The sequence below is a fragment of the Mastigoproctus giganteus genome, chromosome 4 (genome assembly GCF_048544385.1).
Source record: "Mastigoproctus giganteus isolate SK-2022 chromosome 4, ASM4854438v1, whole genome shotgun sequence".
Lineage (NCBI taxonomy): Eukaryota > Metazoa > Arthropoda > Arachnida > Uropygi > Thelyphonidae > Mastigoproctus > Mastigoproctus giganteus.
Window position 1 is genome coordinate 69,717,965 of NC_143578.1, and position 17,449 is coordinate 69,735,413.

The 17,449-nt window shown below is 35.7% G+C and overlaps 1 protein-coding gene across 3 annotated transcripts in view; it reads left to right on the forward strand.

Annotated features, from left to right (window-relative positions):
* Positions 1–16,865, forward strand: part of LOC150086820 (uncharacterized) — a 109,258-nt gene extending 92,393 nt beyond the window's left edge. For 2 of the 3 annotated variants that reach the window (XM_090371593.1, XM_090371592.1), the window contains exon 3: positions 15,959–16,865. In XM_090371593.1, coding sequence (XP_090227719.1) covers positions 15,959–16,410 — 452 coding nt within the window. In that variant the 3' untranslated portion in view covers positions 16,411–16,865. Of the gene's footprint in view, positions 1–7,095; positions 7,528–11,870; positions 11,916–15,958 lie in introns of all 3 variants that reach the window. The other variant, XM_090371594.1, reaches the window with a different exon arrangement.
* Positions 16,866–17,449: the final 584 nt, after the last annotated feature.

The window sequence follows — 17,449 nt, forward strand, 5'->3', positions numbered from 1 at the left end:
GCCTGTTCCGTTTGTTCCTCATCCTCCTTGAGACTCCTTCTCTATGTCTCGGTCGGTCCGAAGAGTTAGTTACCTTCACGAATTAGCCTCTAGCAACTCCAGTGTTGTGGGAGGAGTTCCTCTTCTTGTTCGCTTCAGATGCATATGGCTCGTCTCCTCGAAGCTAGGACAGGAACCAGTCAGTGGTTCTCATAATAATTGCCGTTGGCTGGCTGTAGAATGACTATTCGCACAACACAACACAACACACGAACAAAACTACCACGAGGACATGAGTACAAAAAACAGGAAAAGGAGGACATGGGTTCGAATTCCGTTAAAGGAATTTTTACAGGTTTTTTTTTTTTTTTTTTTTTTTCATTCCGTAGCTGGGTTAGTCGGTCTCAGGCAAGGCCAGCAAGGTTTTTTTTTATTATTCCCGAAAATTCGGGTTTTTCATCCAGCAAAACATGAAACCCCACCAGAGAACCCAGGCAATTTATGGGCATAATACACGAGAGGATGAGATTATTCTCGCGTAACCCTAATGAGACAGTCTTTTAAAACTGCACTCATGAACAAATAAGCACTACATGGACATTACATTAGAATGAACCACGGGTGGCTTTATGGCAAAATTCTAATAAAGGAAGACAGATATATCTGTTCTTCCCCCAAGTTGGATTAGTAAATAAAAAGAAGCCTTGGCTTAAATGCAACATTCCTAATAAGAGGACACGGCTTGGCATATAGATTTTTCCAACTAGGTTTAAAAGAGCAAGGAACTTGTCAATGCGGTCAGGAGGAATCTTCTCAACGTATTATGTTGGAATGTGGAAATTATGTCGATTTTATTTTTTTTAAGACTAACTTTGAAGATATCTTCTAGCGTGGACTTAAAGGAGGCTCTCTGAGCATTGCTCACAGAGAAAAGATTGTTTAAGTATTTTAATAACTTTGTAAGTGCTGTGTTTAGAAGAGGAAAAACACTTATTAATAGATAGTAGAAGCCAACCTCCTCGCGGAAGGGATGGAAGTCTTGGCTTAAATATATGATTAAAAAGTTCTCAAGGTATGTTCTCTTCAGAGAAGGTTAAGAAGCAGTAACTGTTTTTGAACTCTAAAACTCAGACATTAAGAAAACAATATGTTCCAAGCCATGGATAAGCTTGGGCTCTAGGGAATGATTGAACATATGGTATCGCAAATGGAATGTACAACCTTATCCTCCCGGAAACTCGCGTTTTTCGTCCAGAAAATCGACCAAAATTTATAGACATTATCTACGCATTTATATGCGTGTCTATTTACAGACACGCAATTTATGGACATTATCTACGACGCAATATGGCCTAAGTTGCTGATGCGACTAGAACCCAACAAAAAAAAAAAAAAAAAAGTTCTCATCGTTTCCTGATTTTGGACGGGGGAGAAGTCTCAAAATACTTTGTAGAGTGTATATATTGTCAGACTTCGGTTCTGTAATGCGTTGTGTTGAAGATATGGCACATAACATCTCAGAGTGCTCTTAAAAAAATTACAGGTTGCTGAATTGAGGGTTCTTCATATTCTACCACTTATAAGACAACTCGGTGTACAAACACTTGCATTACACACACACACACACACTCTCTCTCTCTCTCTCTCTCTCTCTCTCTCTCTCATGTCCAACCTTTAGGGACTTAGCAAATGCAAACTCACTTCACACATGCAATTCTGTACACTCTAAGCCCTCTAAACATAGACTCTGATCTGGGCTATTAAATGCAGCTACCAGAGCTCAATCCTAGTAGCTGCATTTAATAGTCCACAGATCTTGTAGATAATGTTTTGCTATCAGCGCAAAAAAGTTTCAATTCCTCACTTCTGAATAATAATATGTAAGTGTATTTTCTTAATTATAGCCCTTATTAGAGGATTAAAGTTAAGAACAGTTTAACTCTGCTGGTATTAGAGGCTTATTTATTGAGATATCCTTTTCTCTAAGATGAGTCTGTTAAGATTCATTTGCACGCAGTGCAATTCTTAATTTATGTCGTTCGTGACTTGAATTCATGTTTCCAGCTAATGGAAAAGTATGTTCAATGGATAACTGGGATGTTGTTGTTAAGTTTGGTGCAAACTCGACAACGACACTTGTATTACATCACCTATTTGATCCAACATATATCTGTTGCGCGTGTTTTCTGGTAGATTTGCCTATTTGTGGAAATAAAACCATGCAAGCCGTGTCCGAGACTTACTAACTTGACTAAAAAAAATCGATAAAAAAGTTTTCCTCCAGCACCAACCTGAACGTTCAACTTCGGCCAGCGAATTCCCAAGGGTGGAAAAGGCAAAATGTCACTGTTAGCCACGAATACGTAAAAAGGCGTAAAAAATCACAAAATGTTATTCTTATTAATTTTCTTTGATGATTTTATTCATCACAGAACTGTGATGAAGAAAAAATATTCATCACAGTTCCGTGATGAATATTTTTATTACTTTTTTATTTAACTGTTGTTATTGTTTATTAATACTCAAAAAGTTGTTCAGTAATAAAAACATTTAGAACCAAAATAAATTATTAAAAATAAGCTATTTTATTCCAAAATATATAATAATTTTTGATACAATATATACTGAATGGCCACTTTATTAAGTACACCTAACTAATACCGAGTAGGTCCCCTTCAGCTCTCAGAACAGACTGGATTCGTTGTGATATGGACTCAGAGAGGCGTAGAAAGCGTTCCAAGGAATAACGGTCCATGCTGACTCCCAACTGCTTCCCTCAGCGGGAAGCAGGCTGGACGTTTGTGGATCTCTACTCTGAATTCGCTCTCGTCTTCCTGGAACTGGTTCTGTAAAATTCTATCCAGAAAGCTAGAATTTACATGGAACATTACTCTGTTACAAGAATCCATTCGCAGATGGATACACGGCATGCATGAAAGGATGCACCTGATCGGAAACAACTTCCAGATACCCGTAGCATCCAAATGTTACTCGAATGTTATTAAGGAGCCAAATGTGCACCACAAAAGCACTCCTCCCCAACACCATTACGCCTCCACCACAAGCGTACACTACAGACACCTGGAATGATGGGTCCATGGATTCATGGCCTCATCTATTTCTAGTGCTCCAGCCTTCCACTGTCTAGTAGTGTTCCTGAGTTCACTGTAACTGTACCTTTTTTGGCTTTTTGGTTATCACTGCTATAAAGGATTGCTATTTGATTGACTGCAGCTTTTCTGTTACTCTGCACATATCTTGTCAGCATTCGTCGCTTCTCTCATCACCGTTTCCAACACAGAATCGCCCTTGGCTGGATGTTATATGGTTATTGGACAAAAAAAAAAAAAAAAAAAAAAAAAAATCCCCATCGTATTAAGGCCGCCCGAGAATTACCTCATCTACCCGTGTGTCTGTAAATTACACAATTGGTGAATTAATCTCGTATATCCGAGACACAGTCGTAAAACTCACAACAGGGTTTTACGACTTTGTCTCGGAAACTGCAACCCCGAACAGGGTTACAGTTTCCGATATACTCATACTGGTGCGTTTGGCGCCGACCTATGTCAAAAGGAGTTTAAATTCAAAATTACTTAAATCTTTTGTCTTGCCCATTCTCACATTCAATTGCAAAAACACAGCACCCCTTACGTATCGGCCCGTTTGCTTTATATCTCATGGTAAGAACACGTGACGAGTGTTCTAAAGGAGCGTTCCATTTTATGAAAAAAGAAGATATAGCTAATAAAGTAGCCACTCAGTGTATCACTATATGTATATTTTATGCAAAAATTTACATAAAAGCTCAAATGTCTAAATAGTACAAAATCTACAAAGCAGCCTGCTTAAAAATTAATATAAGAAGTAAGCATATATTAAAATCTATATATTTTTTAGTCATTATAGTGTAAATTGATAAAGTAAATCAGTATATGTGTATTATATGAAACTGTATTATAAAATTATACAACTTTATATGATGTAGAAGTTTGAAATGATTCATCTGACTACTCCTGCATGATTTTGTTATACTATAATATGTGAGCGTTTTTAAGCGAATGTATGAACCATTATATAAAATTTTTAGTCATTTTTATATAATGGTTTTATAAAATTCTAAAAAATTCCATGTCAAAAATCCCTAAAATTTTTTTAAACTATTTTCAGAACGATAGGTTGTGTTTGTGGCTAAACCTGAATTAATTATAATTAACTAAAATTCTATCTAAACCATTTTTACTAATCTAAACCATTGTTACCTGAAACATACTACAATGTTCTTGAGTTCTGCTTCGGTTTGCTACTATTACGGTTCTTGGATTTATGTTCTGAAATAACAGTCCAAAAACGTTCTATGATAATTGATTTTAAAAAAAATATTAGCATTAGTAGAGGCACATGATGCAAGAAAGAGGAAGCTTATACAGCATCAGCCAAAAAAATAAAAAAATAAAAAATACACTTCCCATTTCACCCATCCATTTGTTCCAAATGTTTGTCCAGTTCCTCCTTGAATTTATTTAAGCTATCAACTTCCACAACGACAGATGAAATTTTGTTCCAGCAATCAACCACCCGCTGGCTAAAGTCAAATTTCAGCAGATCGATTCTACAGCTGTCTTTCCTCAATTTGAGTTTATGCCCTCTCAGGTTCGTAATCTGAGCATTAAAGAACATAAGAAAGAAAGAAATCAGGAGGAAGCTGAGCCAGTTACAGGCTAAACAGTGCTGTTCAACTTCAAGCTATTGAGGGGCTAATTTGTGCCTTTGGTGTCACGGACTACTGCATTATAAAAACTATTTTTTATTTTCAATATACCGATTCAAATATCCCTACAATGATTAGATTTATGATGCACAAACGCACAAATATGAATTACAACCATAAGGTTAAAAACTATTTTTTTTTAACTTAATATATTGTAAAGTTATATATCAAAAATTAAAAAAAATGATGAATTCAATTTTGAAGAAAACGTTGTTTAACATTAACCGTGTGTAGTGGTTACGTGAGATCGAACCATGGTCAACTAAAATGCGTGTACGACTGCACTCACATATCACCACTTGGTTACGTCACACACACAATTTCATTATAAAAGGTGTTACTGTCATGTCGTTCTTGATTGATCTCCACTGGTTTAAAGCCAATTTTTAGCTGCGATTTAAATAAATTATATACTTTGCTCAATGCTATTAATATATACCATTAGAATGAACTATTGTTAAATGTTCTGTAAAAAAATGTTAAAAAATAAAAGATTGTTTTTACACTAGTTTAAAAATTTTAATTGTTTCCGATATTATCCCTTTCCTCTACTTTATTCGCAACTGTCTAAATTCAGTAATATTTCCTGGTGATGATTTTACCTTTAACTGATTTTTTAATCACAGAAAATATGAATTCATTCGTATTACGCTCAACAGATTTTGCATAACTTTTATAAACGTCATTTAAATGAAATAATTTTAATTCGCTATTTGCAATATGAAACTCGGCCAAATTTAATAAAAAATGAAGACGATATATGAAAATCATTCGTATTTATACTAAATATAAATATAAATAAATACAAATACTAAATATAAATATAAATAAATACAAATACTAAATATAAATAAATACAAATACTAAATATAAATATAAATAAATACAAATACTAAATATAAATATAAATAAATACTAAATATAAATATAAATAAATACAAATACTAAATATAAATATAAATAAATACTAAATATAAATATAAATAAATACTAAATATAAATATAAATAAATACAAATAGTAAATATAAATATAAATAAATACTAAATATAAATAAATACAAATACTAAATATAAATATAAATAAATACAAATACTAAATATAAATATAAATAAATACTAAATATAAATAAATACAAATACTAAATATAAATATACTAAATAAGACGAACTCAAAAAAACTTCAAAAAGCATACATGAATAGGAGGACCAACCATTTTCTATAAAACAGGCCGTTTGCAAACCAAAATCCGCAAATGAAAAAGAACAGTCTCATTACATAAGGCCATTTAGATTCTAAAGCGTTTAGGACATAAGCTTCAAGCTATGGGAGATTCTAGACTATGTATAAATATAGTGCAAGCGCATCAGAAAATACATAGCTATATCTGAATAAATCAGAATATTAGTAAAACGGCATCGTTTTATTTATATTCTGATTTATTCAGATATAGCTATGTATTTCTAAGACCATTTATTACTAATGCGGTGCCACCACTCTAACCGTTTCGATGGCTACTGACAGCTTATCATATGACCAGAGCCTTAATAGCGATTATTTAATTGCATTTTAAATATCGACCATTTGCAAAACACACTTGGTGCTTTTATAAGCTTTTATATTTTAATTAGGAATTTCTAACTCCACTTAACATCTCTTATCTTGTGGATTAAATCATTAGTGATTTGTTTCCGATTTTTAATATAATATGACAATGACCACCGAAACGGCGGCTGTCAAGATAGTGGCACTGCATTACAAATAAATAACATTATAATTACTAGAAGTATAGCTTATTTATAATGCAACACAAAGTCAACTCGTAACAGTGCCCATCCAAAATATGAGATTGTTTTGCGAAAAGACCATTTGCCATTTTCATTACAAACTACAGTTTACAAACGGCCTATTTTATTAAATGGATGATAATTTATATATTAAAGAGTTAATTAATAGGAACCATTCTTTAAACTAGCAAGCATAAGTGAGTAATAATTCTAATTTCAAAAAAATATTTGCAATTCCAAAAAGCCATTTTTCCCTCTTTGAGAAATATTCGCCCACCGAAGCAGGACTCTTTATATAGTTATGGCTAATAGTATGTTTCTGTTACCAATGGTTACGGAACCTTATGATTTGTCGCAGAGGTCGTGTTAAACTCAGTGAAGAATGGACGCTGGGGAAATGACATGCCAGAGCACACTCTACGACAAGTTCTCAGGTTAATCAGGTTCGGGACAGGTCTGGAAATCCCTTCTCTCAATTTCCGGGTCCGCGAAAACACGTTGAAAAGAGCCCGGAGTGTTCGTCCAAGGAACGATTATGTCATTGGCTCCGAATTTCTAGGAAAGAGGATGGACCCCGGTCTACAACCGAAGAGGATCGGTTTGGAATATCTCGGAAAAAGAATGGGATCAGAATTTCTCGGCAAGAGGATGGGCTCGGAATTCCTCGGAAAGCGGATGGGATCAGAGTTCCTCGGCAAAAGGTTCGGCTCCGAATTTTTGGGCAAGCGAATGGGATCGGAATTCTTGGGCAAGCGGTTTCAAGACATGCTAGCAGAGTCAGAGGACACGACGACAGGCAGTCAAGAAGACGACGCGGGTGATATTGTTGAAGAAAAGCGAATGGGATCAGAATTCCTCGGCAAACGAATGGGATCCGAATTTCTTGGAAAAAGAATGGGTTCCGAGTTCCTAGGAAGACGAAGGAGAAGCACAGAATATTCAAGGATGCTGACGCCACCAGATAGAAGCAGGTGGCATACACTGATATAGGGTGAGAGGAGTTTTCATCTTAAATAAAAGCATGTCTTAAAAGCATGTTTCCGTTTAAATGTTTAAAATATTTTAACTTAAACAGCTTATTAACTGCATGAAGGACTGTTGTATTTTTAATATAAAAATTGTGTTACTCTACAGTAATTATTTTTAAAAAGAATTTTAAAACATCAATCTGCTTAAATAAAATAGTTATCTGATAATAACGATTAAATAAATAAATAAAATAATTTGTTTTAAACTTATAAGAGAATTAAAATGAAACTAATATTTCTGATAAAATATATAAATCTGCCAATGGATTTCATATTTTAATTTTTTTCTAAAGCACGAACCAAATGCACTTGTAAATATTTGTAATTATAATATTACAGTTTAGCTTACCTAGTTTGGCTGGACGTGTCATCAAGTCTGACAATCGTGCTATCGCATTACAGTTTTCGAAATCCGGTCTCATAAAAGCCATATTTTAAATACAAATATTAAATGGAGATTATTCTTAAACTTCTTAATTTTTGCGTGTTCTAGTCAATAAATCTTGAAAACATAACTTACTCAATTTCTCTGTGTCAGATATAAATAAAACTTGCTTAATTTGATAAAAGCCTACTTTCCCCACTGATAATAATACATAGCTAAGTGAACATATTGAGCTCGAGTATGCGCATTCATCACCAGTCGCTATCGTCTGAGTCTTTCCAAATTTACATACTTCTGCGTATTTACTGCTACACTGATACCACACAGTGTGAAAAATGTTAATACAGTAAATCATTTCTATTTAGTAGTAAATTTAGTAGTTTATTTAGTAAATCATTTCTAATAGATTTATACAGTAAATCTATTCAGCGAGTTTTCATTTAATTAAATTATAAAATAATAGTGGCTTAAACAGAAACGAGCGTTAGAGTTTTATGTTATTTGAATTACTGAAAATTTTAATATTATAAATACAGTGAGTTTTTATTTTATTTATCTTAATTTAAAAATTTCCCATTAAATACAGTAATTCAAACATTCATGCTCCTTTCAGTATCTTTTCAATTATAATTACTATCGGTATTGCATATGCATGTAGTACATACGAGGTAAACAACGGGATTCTGATAAACTCCCCTCGCGGTAGCAAGTGGCTATAATTATTGTCCTCCCATACCGGATGGAAAAGGCATAAAGAATCTCGTGAATTACGTGAGGAATTTTTATGGTTTTTTTTTTTTTTTTTTTTTTCAAAACGTGGCTGAGTTAGTCGGTATCAATCGGGGGTTGCATCGTTTTTCTCCTGAAAACTCAAGATTTTCGTCCAGAACATCAAGCCGACCAAAGAACACTTGCAATTACAGACATAACATACTGATGGCTCATAGCCTTAGTTGCTTTGGTACTTAACGAGCACACCTAACCTAACTTATCGAATAAGCCGAATTTAACAGAAAACAGAACAGTAAAAAAATATGCACACAGATTTGAGCAACAATTTGATTCTGTTCTGAATATTGACAAAACATTGATATACTTTTTAAGATAAACTGAATTATTCTCCTAATTAAACTTTTATATCCATTAGGGCACATTAAAGAAGTTTTCCCTTTTCCAACCAGGAAGAATATTTATAATCGAAAGAAAAATTATGATAATATTCACAGAATACCATCAGTGCAATATAAAGCTATCGCCTTGATGGACTAAACACTATTAATATGGGAAGGAATTTATGATAAGTGGTTTCGGTCGTTGACTTGTACTCTCCCAGACACTATTTTTCCATTTTTGGCAAGATGGGATATATACGCTAATAAAATGAACGAACTGTAAGTCAATTTAAGTTCAATGACCAAAATTTAAGTTGCCTTCAAGGCACTCAAACTGGTGTCCGAAAATCTTCAGCCTTCAGTATTTGACAGATCAAGGTATTTAATCGTGATTTTAGGATAATAATATCATTATATTATAATGGGACTTCCAGGATTCTACAGGGAACTCTCTTAATTTGTATAAATTTTAAAATTTTCAGCATAGGGGAATTCTGATAGTTTAACCTAAACATTACAACAACATGGAGAAACAGAATACGGTGAATTAATTATTATTTATAATTAGTATACACATGGCAGGGTTGGTTAACTTGTTGATTTTGCGCTAAGGCAATCTACTGTATCAAGTGTCAGTATATGTTGTGTATATAAATTTCCTGACTTCTGCGATCAATATCCCTGTATTGCTGGATGAAAAAGCAGTTTTCAGAGAGGATTTGACTATACAATTCTCGCCTGAGACCCGAAGAACTCAGAGACAGTGTGAAAAAAGCTCATAAAGACTCCTTCCGTCTATGGGGGACTAGACAAGTGTGAAAAAACAGCGGTCGTAACCTGGCAGCCAGGCACATTGCTAGAGAAAATCCCTATAACATTGCATATATAAATATCAAAACTAAAAATTAATTTGGCAAAATAATAAAAGGAAAAATATACGTATAACATTAAATAGAAAACTCAAAATACACTGAAAGGACAGAATTCATGGGAACACCTGGTTCCTGGGCAACGCGACGCTGTCACGCCTCTCGCTAGTGGACGAACCCACCCCCCGCTTGACAGGTATATAGATACACAGCATCACTGCATTCACGTAGACGGTAATTCGATGTCAGTATGGATAAACGTCGTCAGTTGACCGACTTTGAAAGGGAGGATGATAGTGGGTGCCCGACGCATGGGTCACTCTGTCAGGGAGGTGGTACAGATATTGCGCTATCACCGTTCGACAGTATCAACAGTGTATCGGAAATACGCCATTTCTGGAATCACATCTCATCGTGGAGAGCGCTGTGGGCAGAGAAAGGTGATGGATGAATGTGGCCGTCGACGTCTGTCACACATTGTTTCAGCCAACCAGAGAGCGACAGTCGCACAAAATCATCGCCGACTTCAACGAGGGAGGTGCCATAAACGTCTCCACAAAGACCATCAGGCTATCATTAGCCACAATAGGTTATGGGAGCCGCCGACCCACCAGAGTCTCATTGCTAACACCATGACACAGGACTACGCCTCAAACGGACGAAAGAACATCGGCACTGAATCTTGAATGATTGGAGATGGGTCTCCTGGTATGATGATTCCGGTTTCCAGTTATTTCGAGCAGCCGGGAGGGTGCGTATCTGGCGGAAACCGCACGAAGCTATGCACCCGTCATGTCAACAAGGAACTGTTCAGGCGAGTGAACAGTCGGCAATGGTCTGGGGCGTGTTCAACTGGTACGTCTAGACGCATCTCTGAACGGTCCATGTTACGTGTATCCTTGCAGACCATCTGCATTCTTTCATGGTCATCGTCCACCCACAAAGCAATGGACTCTTCTAGCAGGACAATGCGCCTCCCCACAGAGCCGTGGTGACTAGAACATGGTTCGAAGAGCATCTGAAGATTCTTCCGCCATGGAATCGCTTCCCCGTTCACCGGACATGAACCCTGTGGAGCATCTTTGAGATGCTGTGGAAAGATCCGTTCGAGCTTTGGTCCTCCACCCAGGAATGCGAAGTAATTATGGACAGCTGTGCAGCAAGCATGGATGGAAATACCTGTGGAACGCTTTCGTGAACCAGTGGACTCAATGCCTTGCCGTGTGACTGCCCTTATCCGGGTGAAAGGTGGGCCTACCCGTTACTATGTAAGTATCTCATGATTTCTGTCCACTCAGTGTACATTACTGTACAACGGTATAATTTCTAAATTACTTCATTACTATATAATTTCTAAATACATTTTAACATTTTACCTTTTAAAACATAAAATATGAAAATCTATTTCAGTATCACGTATTGTAAAATATATATATATCCCAGTAACTGGAGGGCGAAGTTTCCACTTTTATAAAAGAAGTATTATTAATGATTACCTGTGTTAAGACCACAGTCACCGTTTAAAAAATCTCAAGTTATTATTATGAAACTCTTTTACCTTAACAGTATACAAAAAATCTTGTATAAGTAATAAGTAAATAAATCTTGTATACTTAACAGTATACAAGATTTATTTACCAATCAGAGCAATATTTGATCACAGAAATTCTGAACCTAAATACTGCTGAGTGATAAAACATTTTGATGTTGCTTTGATTCAGGCGAATCTGGTTCGATTATAATAAAATAAACAATTTCATGTGGCACGGTTGTTTCTATACCGATAAACAAATGCGTCTAAACTAACCTTAACTAAATTAAAATATACAAAATAAAAACGTGTAACAAAATGTTAAACTAATAATCGTAATTATCGTTGTAAAATGTTATTAATCTCTACTAAATGTGTACTAAATTTGTTTCCTAACCTCCTTCCATAGCTCCAGCGGTTAAAACTTCTGTGGTCTGAAGTCCCCTCACAACAAGTAAGTCTGATGGCTAAGTTTAAGTAAATAAATAGTTGCACAAAGTTCTAGTGTGAGAAAGGAGAAAGAAATGTATTTTAATGAATGAATAATGTTATAATTTTCATTTAAAACTGAAAATTAAACATACATCAGAAAGTCTTCTTTACATTTTTTTACTTCCATCATTGAAAACTGTGTGAATGTGCATTAATTCACGTTATTGCATTTAGAAAGTAGTCAGCGTTACTATTAACCAATTAACAATTTCATTTGTTAATTGTTAATCATTTAACAATTTCAGTTTATAAATGGAATCTCCTTGTAATAGAAACTGCTGGACAAGCCCGCTTCCTATTGCTAACATTCAACGATGCTCCTCGCCTTATTCGTCACAGATAATATATGGCAAGCCGAAGTGGAAGGATTGTTCGAGAAAAAGTACAGGAACATTTAAGGTTGAGATGTTGTGTCTGTAAAATTACGCGTATTCAATGCTCAGTTCGTCTCTTTTTCATGAAGAAAAACCTTTGTTTCAGGGAGAAAAAGCCATATATCTCCGCCTGACTAAGGGCCGTATGGATCAATCTTTTATCAATCTTTTAAGCTCACAGGTTCTATAACGTTGGTCTGTAGTTACCTATTTCGCTCTTACAAACACTTGTATGCATTAGTAAAACAGTTGCACCTCTCCAATCCTTGAGTCCGTTAACACTCATAATTAATCTTAATGGTCCGATGCACTCGCTTGCTACCTCCCTCAAAATTACTGAGTGTATGCTATCAATCCCATAGGCCTTACTTGCCTTTAAGCTCGAAAGTTGTATTGATATCTGGATGGGGGAGGGTGTATACCAGATGTAGAACATCCTTGCCCCAAGCACATTTCCTAATGCTGATGCAAATAACAATAGTCTAACTGATGTAATAATTTTGTCCTTAAGGTGAGTTTCCCTCCCACTTGCTCCAATCAATAAGAGGCAAACCATGGTCTAGTCACCACGGCTCTGTGGGGAGGCGCATTGTCCTGCTAGAAGAGTCCATTACCCTGTGGGTGGACGATGACCATGAAAGAATGCAGATGGTCTGCAAGGATGGACACGTAACATGGACCGTTCAGAGATGCGTCTAGACGTACCAGTTGAACACGCCCCAGACCATTACGGACTGTCCACCTCTTCTGGGTGAAATCACCCAGAAGAGGCATTCACACTTGCTTTCCCATTTCATCTGCATATAGAGGCACTTGTCATATTTTCAGTCTTCTGTAAGTACCTTCTCTCTCTTGTTTTTCCTTTGCTTCCGACTACCTCACGTCACAGATTCTGTGCTGGAACGCGTAAGTTTCCTTAAGCACGCAAGTTCGATGAGTTCCGAATCTGAGATGCTTTTATTGCTCTCCAGCTACTTTTGATAACAAAGATTATCCACCACAACTGTTCCTAATTTGTCAGTACCTTCTAAATACATTATACATGACTTAATGGAACTCATCCTCCCCTATTTGTATAGGACAGCAAGTTTCCTGTTGGCTCAATTACGTCAGGGTTAATTGCCGTGACCAGTAGTTTAAGCTAGTTTTACTGACAACACTCCTGACGTGCTGTAGACGCAGTTCAAGCTAAATGTTCTTGTATTGTTTACTACCCTGGCACATCCCTTAAAGTTATTTAAGCTCGTTTCACTGGCATTACTTCCCGTTCACTTAAACCATCTCTGCCCATGGGTTCTTTTCAATATAGTTAAAGAACTCGTACGAGACCTCAAAATGTGCAGATATGAAGATCGCCACATCTCCATATTTCCAAATCCTGGAATATATTGCGTCGTGATTTATCAATCCATATGTGAAGAATGGCGTGATGAACCATGCTACATACTTCAGGCATTAGATAATGCCCGTGAGTATCATATGCCCAAAGTACGGTTTCACCCAAATTGTACTGCGGCATCAATAAAGTGCAATGGTGGTAACGTGACGATATGACTTATTTCACGTGGTTTGGACTTGTTTCACTTAGTTATTATCGGTGAAATACCAGAAATGCAGAGATTTTTTGTGACATTCCTCAGAACATAACAAATATCTCAAATACAACAATTCAGATAAGGCATCCTGCCTTACATGAATTTTTTTTTTTTTATGTAAACCCCAAACACGAGAGGTATTAGAACCTATAGTACTTAGTACCGTGCTTGGGTTGGAGATCGAGAAGACGAAATTGTGGCAATTGTTTGCAGATGGGCTGTGTTTGTATCATTATGACAACGTTCTGAGTCACCAAGCATGATTAAAAAAAACAGCTGTTTAAAGAGAATAACGTGGCAAACCTGACATTTCCAGGTCACAGCCAAGATCTGAATTCAACTGAATATCGATGAACTAATTGATTGAGCATCTTTCGGACACCTTTCGTTTGAACAATAATATAGTCAGAACAAGGTATCCTAGTTCAAGCAAAGAATTAGCCACAACCTTCTAGGAGGAATGCAGTACGATACCAGTTTCTACATACCAAAAACTTGTAGAAAATCCAGGTAGGGTTACTGATGGCAGTAAAGCCCATGGGAAGAGGGGGGTCATATTCAATGTTAAATTTTCCTTTTTATAACCAGTTTTTTTTCTTCATAAAATATATGTTGGAGAATACATTTATAAATGAACAACTACTCGGTTAACAGCACAGATAACCTTTTAAATCTGCAAAATAATTACAAAATAAAGTTATACATAAAGTTAAAACAACGTTACACAGGGGACCTACGCAAAATACCTATTTGGGCAGAAGACCTATATTCAAAAAGTTCCCGGCGTAACGTGTTTTCAAATTGATTGGAAACAATTTTATAACCACCGTCGCAGCAGCCACTTGCACTGTTTTATGTGTTGTGTCTTATGTAGGGCAGAACCTAAATTAGTTCAACTCCGCCATGGAACCCTGTGATGAACACAGTACTTTCTAAAATGACCAGAAGTGAATATGCTGTTATGTCTACGCTTCGTTAGCATCTTTGAAATGGCAACTTTTCAGCAATAGTTTTTACCTCAGAAAGAAGCCATCATGTTGTGTGAGTAAGGTGGATGCGCCAACGCTGTTATTCCAAGTTTAGTGAGATACTGTTTGGCCAAAATGGACTTGTGTTCGAGTTCATTGCTATATAGTAAAACCGAATACGCGTGATCCATTTTTCGGTCTGTGATCTCATCTTTCAGAAGAGGCTTCAACTTGCAGTTTTGACTTCCGGTATGAATTCAAAGTGGACGATGACGTCTTTGTCGTGAAAAAAGTCTTTCACCATCACTTTTACTTTGGCCTTGTTCGTGTTTCATCGAATCTTCATCTTACTGCTTTTCGATGGGCACTTGTTTTACAGCACGAAAAAATCTGTGATTAGTACATCTGGGCAATTGTGCAAATTGCCCAGATTACAGTTACTGAGCTCGTTCACGACAATACGAAGAGTTACCTCACACACTAAAATATGGGCCCAATCTCTAAACATCTCAAACGTGATATGTTTTCCGCTTTTCCAAGTATTTGTTATTAAACACTTCCGGGAACATTTTTTGAGTGTACCTTATTTATCAGATAATCCCAAACTTATGTATTTGATTTCTGATGGGTGTTTATAATTTCTAGATGAATTTTTAAACACAGTGCGAATAATAAGAAAGGTGAAATTGTTTCTACGTGAGTTAGTTAATTTTTCTTTGCTATTTTTAGAAGTATATTCGTTTCTTTTTTTTTTTTAAAAAGAGCAATAATTTAAAAATAAAGTCATTGCAATTATTGAGGGTGTAGTTTACTCTCAAGAACTGCATTGAGTATCAAAATATTAGATACCCATAATGAACTTGACAATAAATGTAAACAAGATTTACAACATTACCTATTAGTAGCGTTTAGTTAATATGCCATACTAATATTTACGTGAATTAACACCGAGATTATCTTCGTATTTGATCACAGGAAAGTATGTTTGTTAATTGCTGATGATATTTATTTTTTATTGAAATATAAACGTTTCTATATTTAACACTGTTCTTGTTTTCATATATTTAGATCCAGACAGCGTAACCTTCCGTAGTATATACCTTCGTCCCACTGGACTGCCAATAGAATACAATTTTGACAAACGCCTTTCAGAATTCCTCGGTGGACCCGGAAAACGATTGTCTGAATTTCTCGGAGGTCCTGGTAAACGGCTGTCTGAATTCCTTGGGGGTCCAGGAAAGCGATCATCTTACGATCCACTGGAGGTAAAGCGATGGTCAGAGTTCTTAGGAGGACCAGGAAAGAGATTTTCTGAGTTTTTAGGCGGACCAGGTAAACGACTGTCAGAATTTCTTGGAGGACCAGGGAAGAGGGAAGGAGTCCACTATTTGTACAGATATGCTTCCCCGTATGGTATCAGCGCCACCAAGCGGCTATCAGAATTTCTTGGTGGTCCCGGAAAGCGAAGTTCGTTGTACAGTGTCAGCAATGATGATTATTCATCATCCGGCAGCAGATAGGTATACAAAACAAGTATAAAGCAGAAAATAATGACTATTTAGACAAGATCTCTGTGTATTTTTCCAATCATCCTGCTTCCATAGGACTAATTTCTCAGCTTGACTTGCAAAAACATGGAAACTGTCTGGGTATGTTGTGAAGTGCAAGTCAAAGCAACATACACACACACATACATACATATATATATATGTAAAAAATAACTGCATGTATCAAGAAACTCTATCGTTTATGCCTCAATTTCAGTTAGAAAAATAATAAAAAAATATGTGCTTTTCTGTTTTTCTTCTTTTGTTCTTTACACCTTCGATGGCTTAATGATAAATGTAGACTAGCATTCGATCTCTTGTTTTCTCTGGAATGAAGCCAGGCGTTGACGTACCATGTTATCACGTGATTCAGTAGATTTCTGTACGCCTATTCAAAGGAGATAATAAAAAATTCTTGTTGGCAGCTCTGTTGATGGAGTAATGTCTGTTTTCTAGTAAGGCAAACGTTAGTCCATGTTAAAAAGATATCTATTACAAGATTGGGCCATATATTTAAGATGACGCATTTACAATGGTAACTGCACATATTTATCATAAAATATGAAAAAACTTAACTAAAATTAGAGGAGATGTGGTACTGCATCTCCTCTTGTTTTACTTTATTAAATACTGAACTGTGTTTAGAATAAACCAGACATTTGTATTTGAATAACTAACTTCCCCAAGATCATGCTAATCATTAACTTACTGATTATTGTAACTTCTCCCAAAATTATGACCATAATTTAAAAATTATGGTCATAATTTTGGGGAAGAACCTCCTCTTCTCACCACTGACATATCAATTTGAAGGAAAACTCTGGTCTCACCACAGTGCTTCTCAATCAACCTTACGTTTAGAGGAATTCCAATGACCGTTAACGAATATTCTGTGATCGTTAGCATGGATTACTGTTATGGATAATTTGTAAAACTCGCACATTGAAGTAATATTACAATGTATAATTTTCTTAATAACTGTTAAATACGGAAATATAAATTATAATACTGT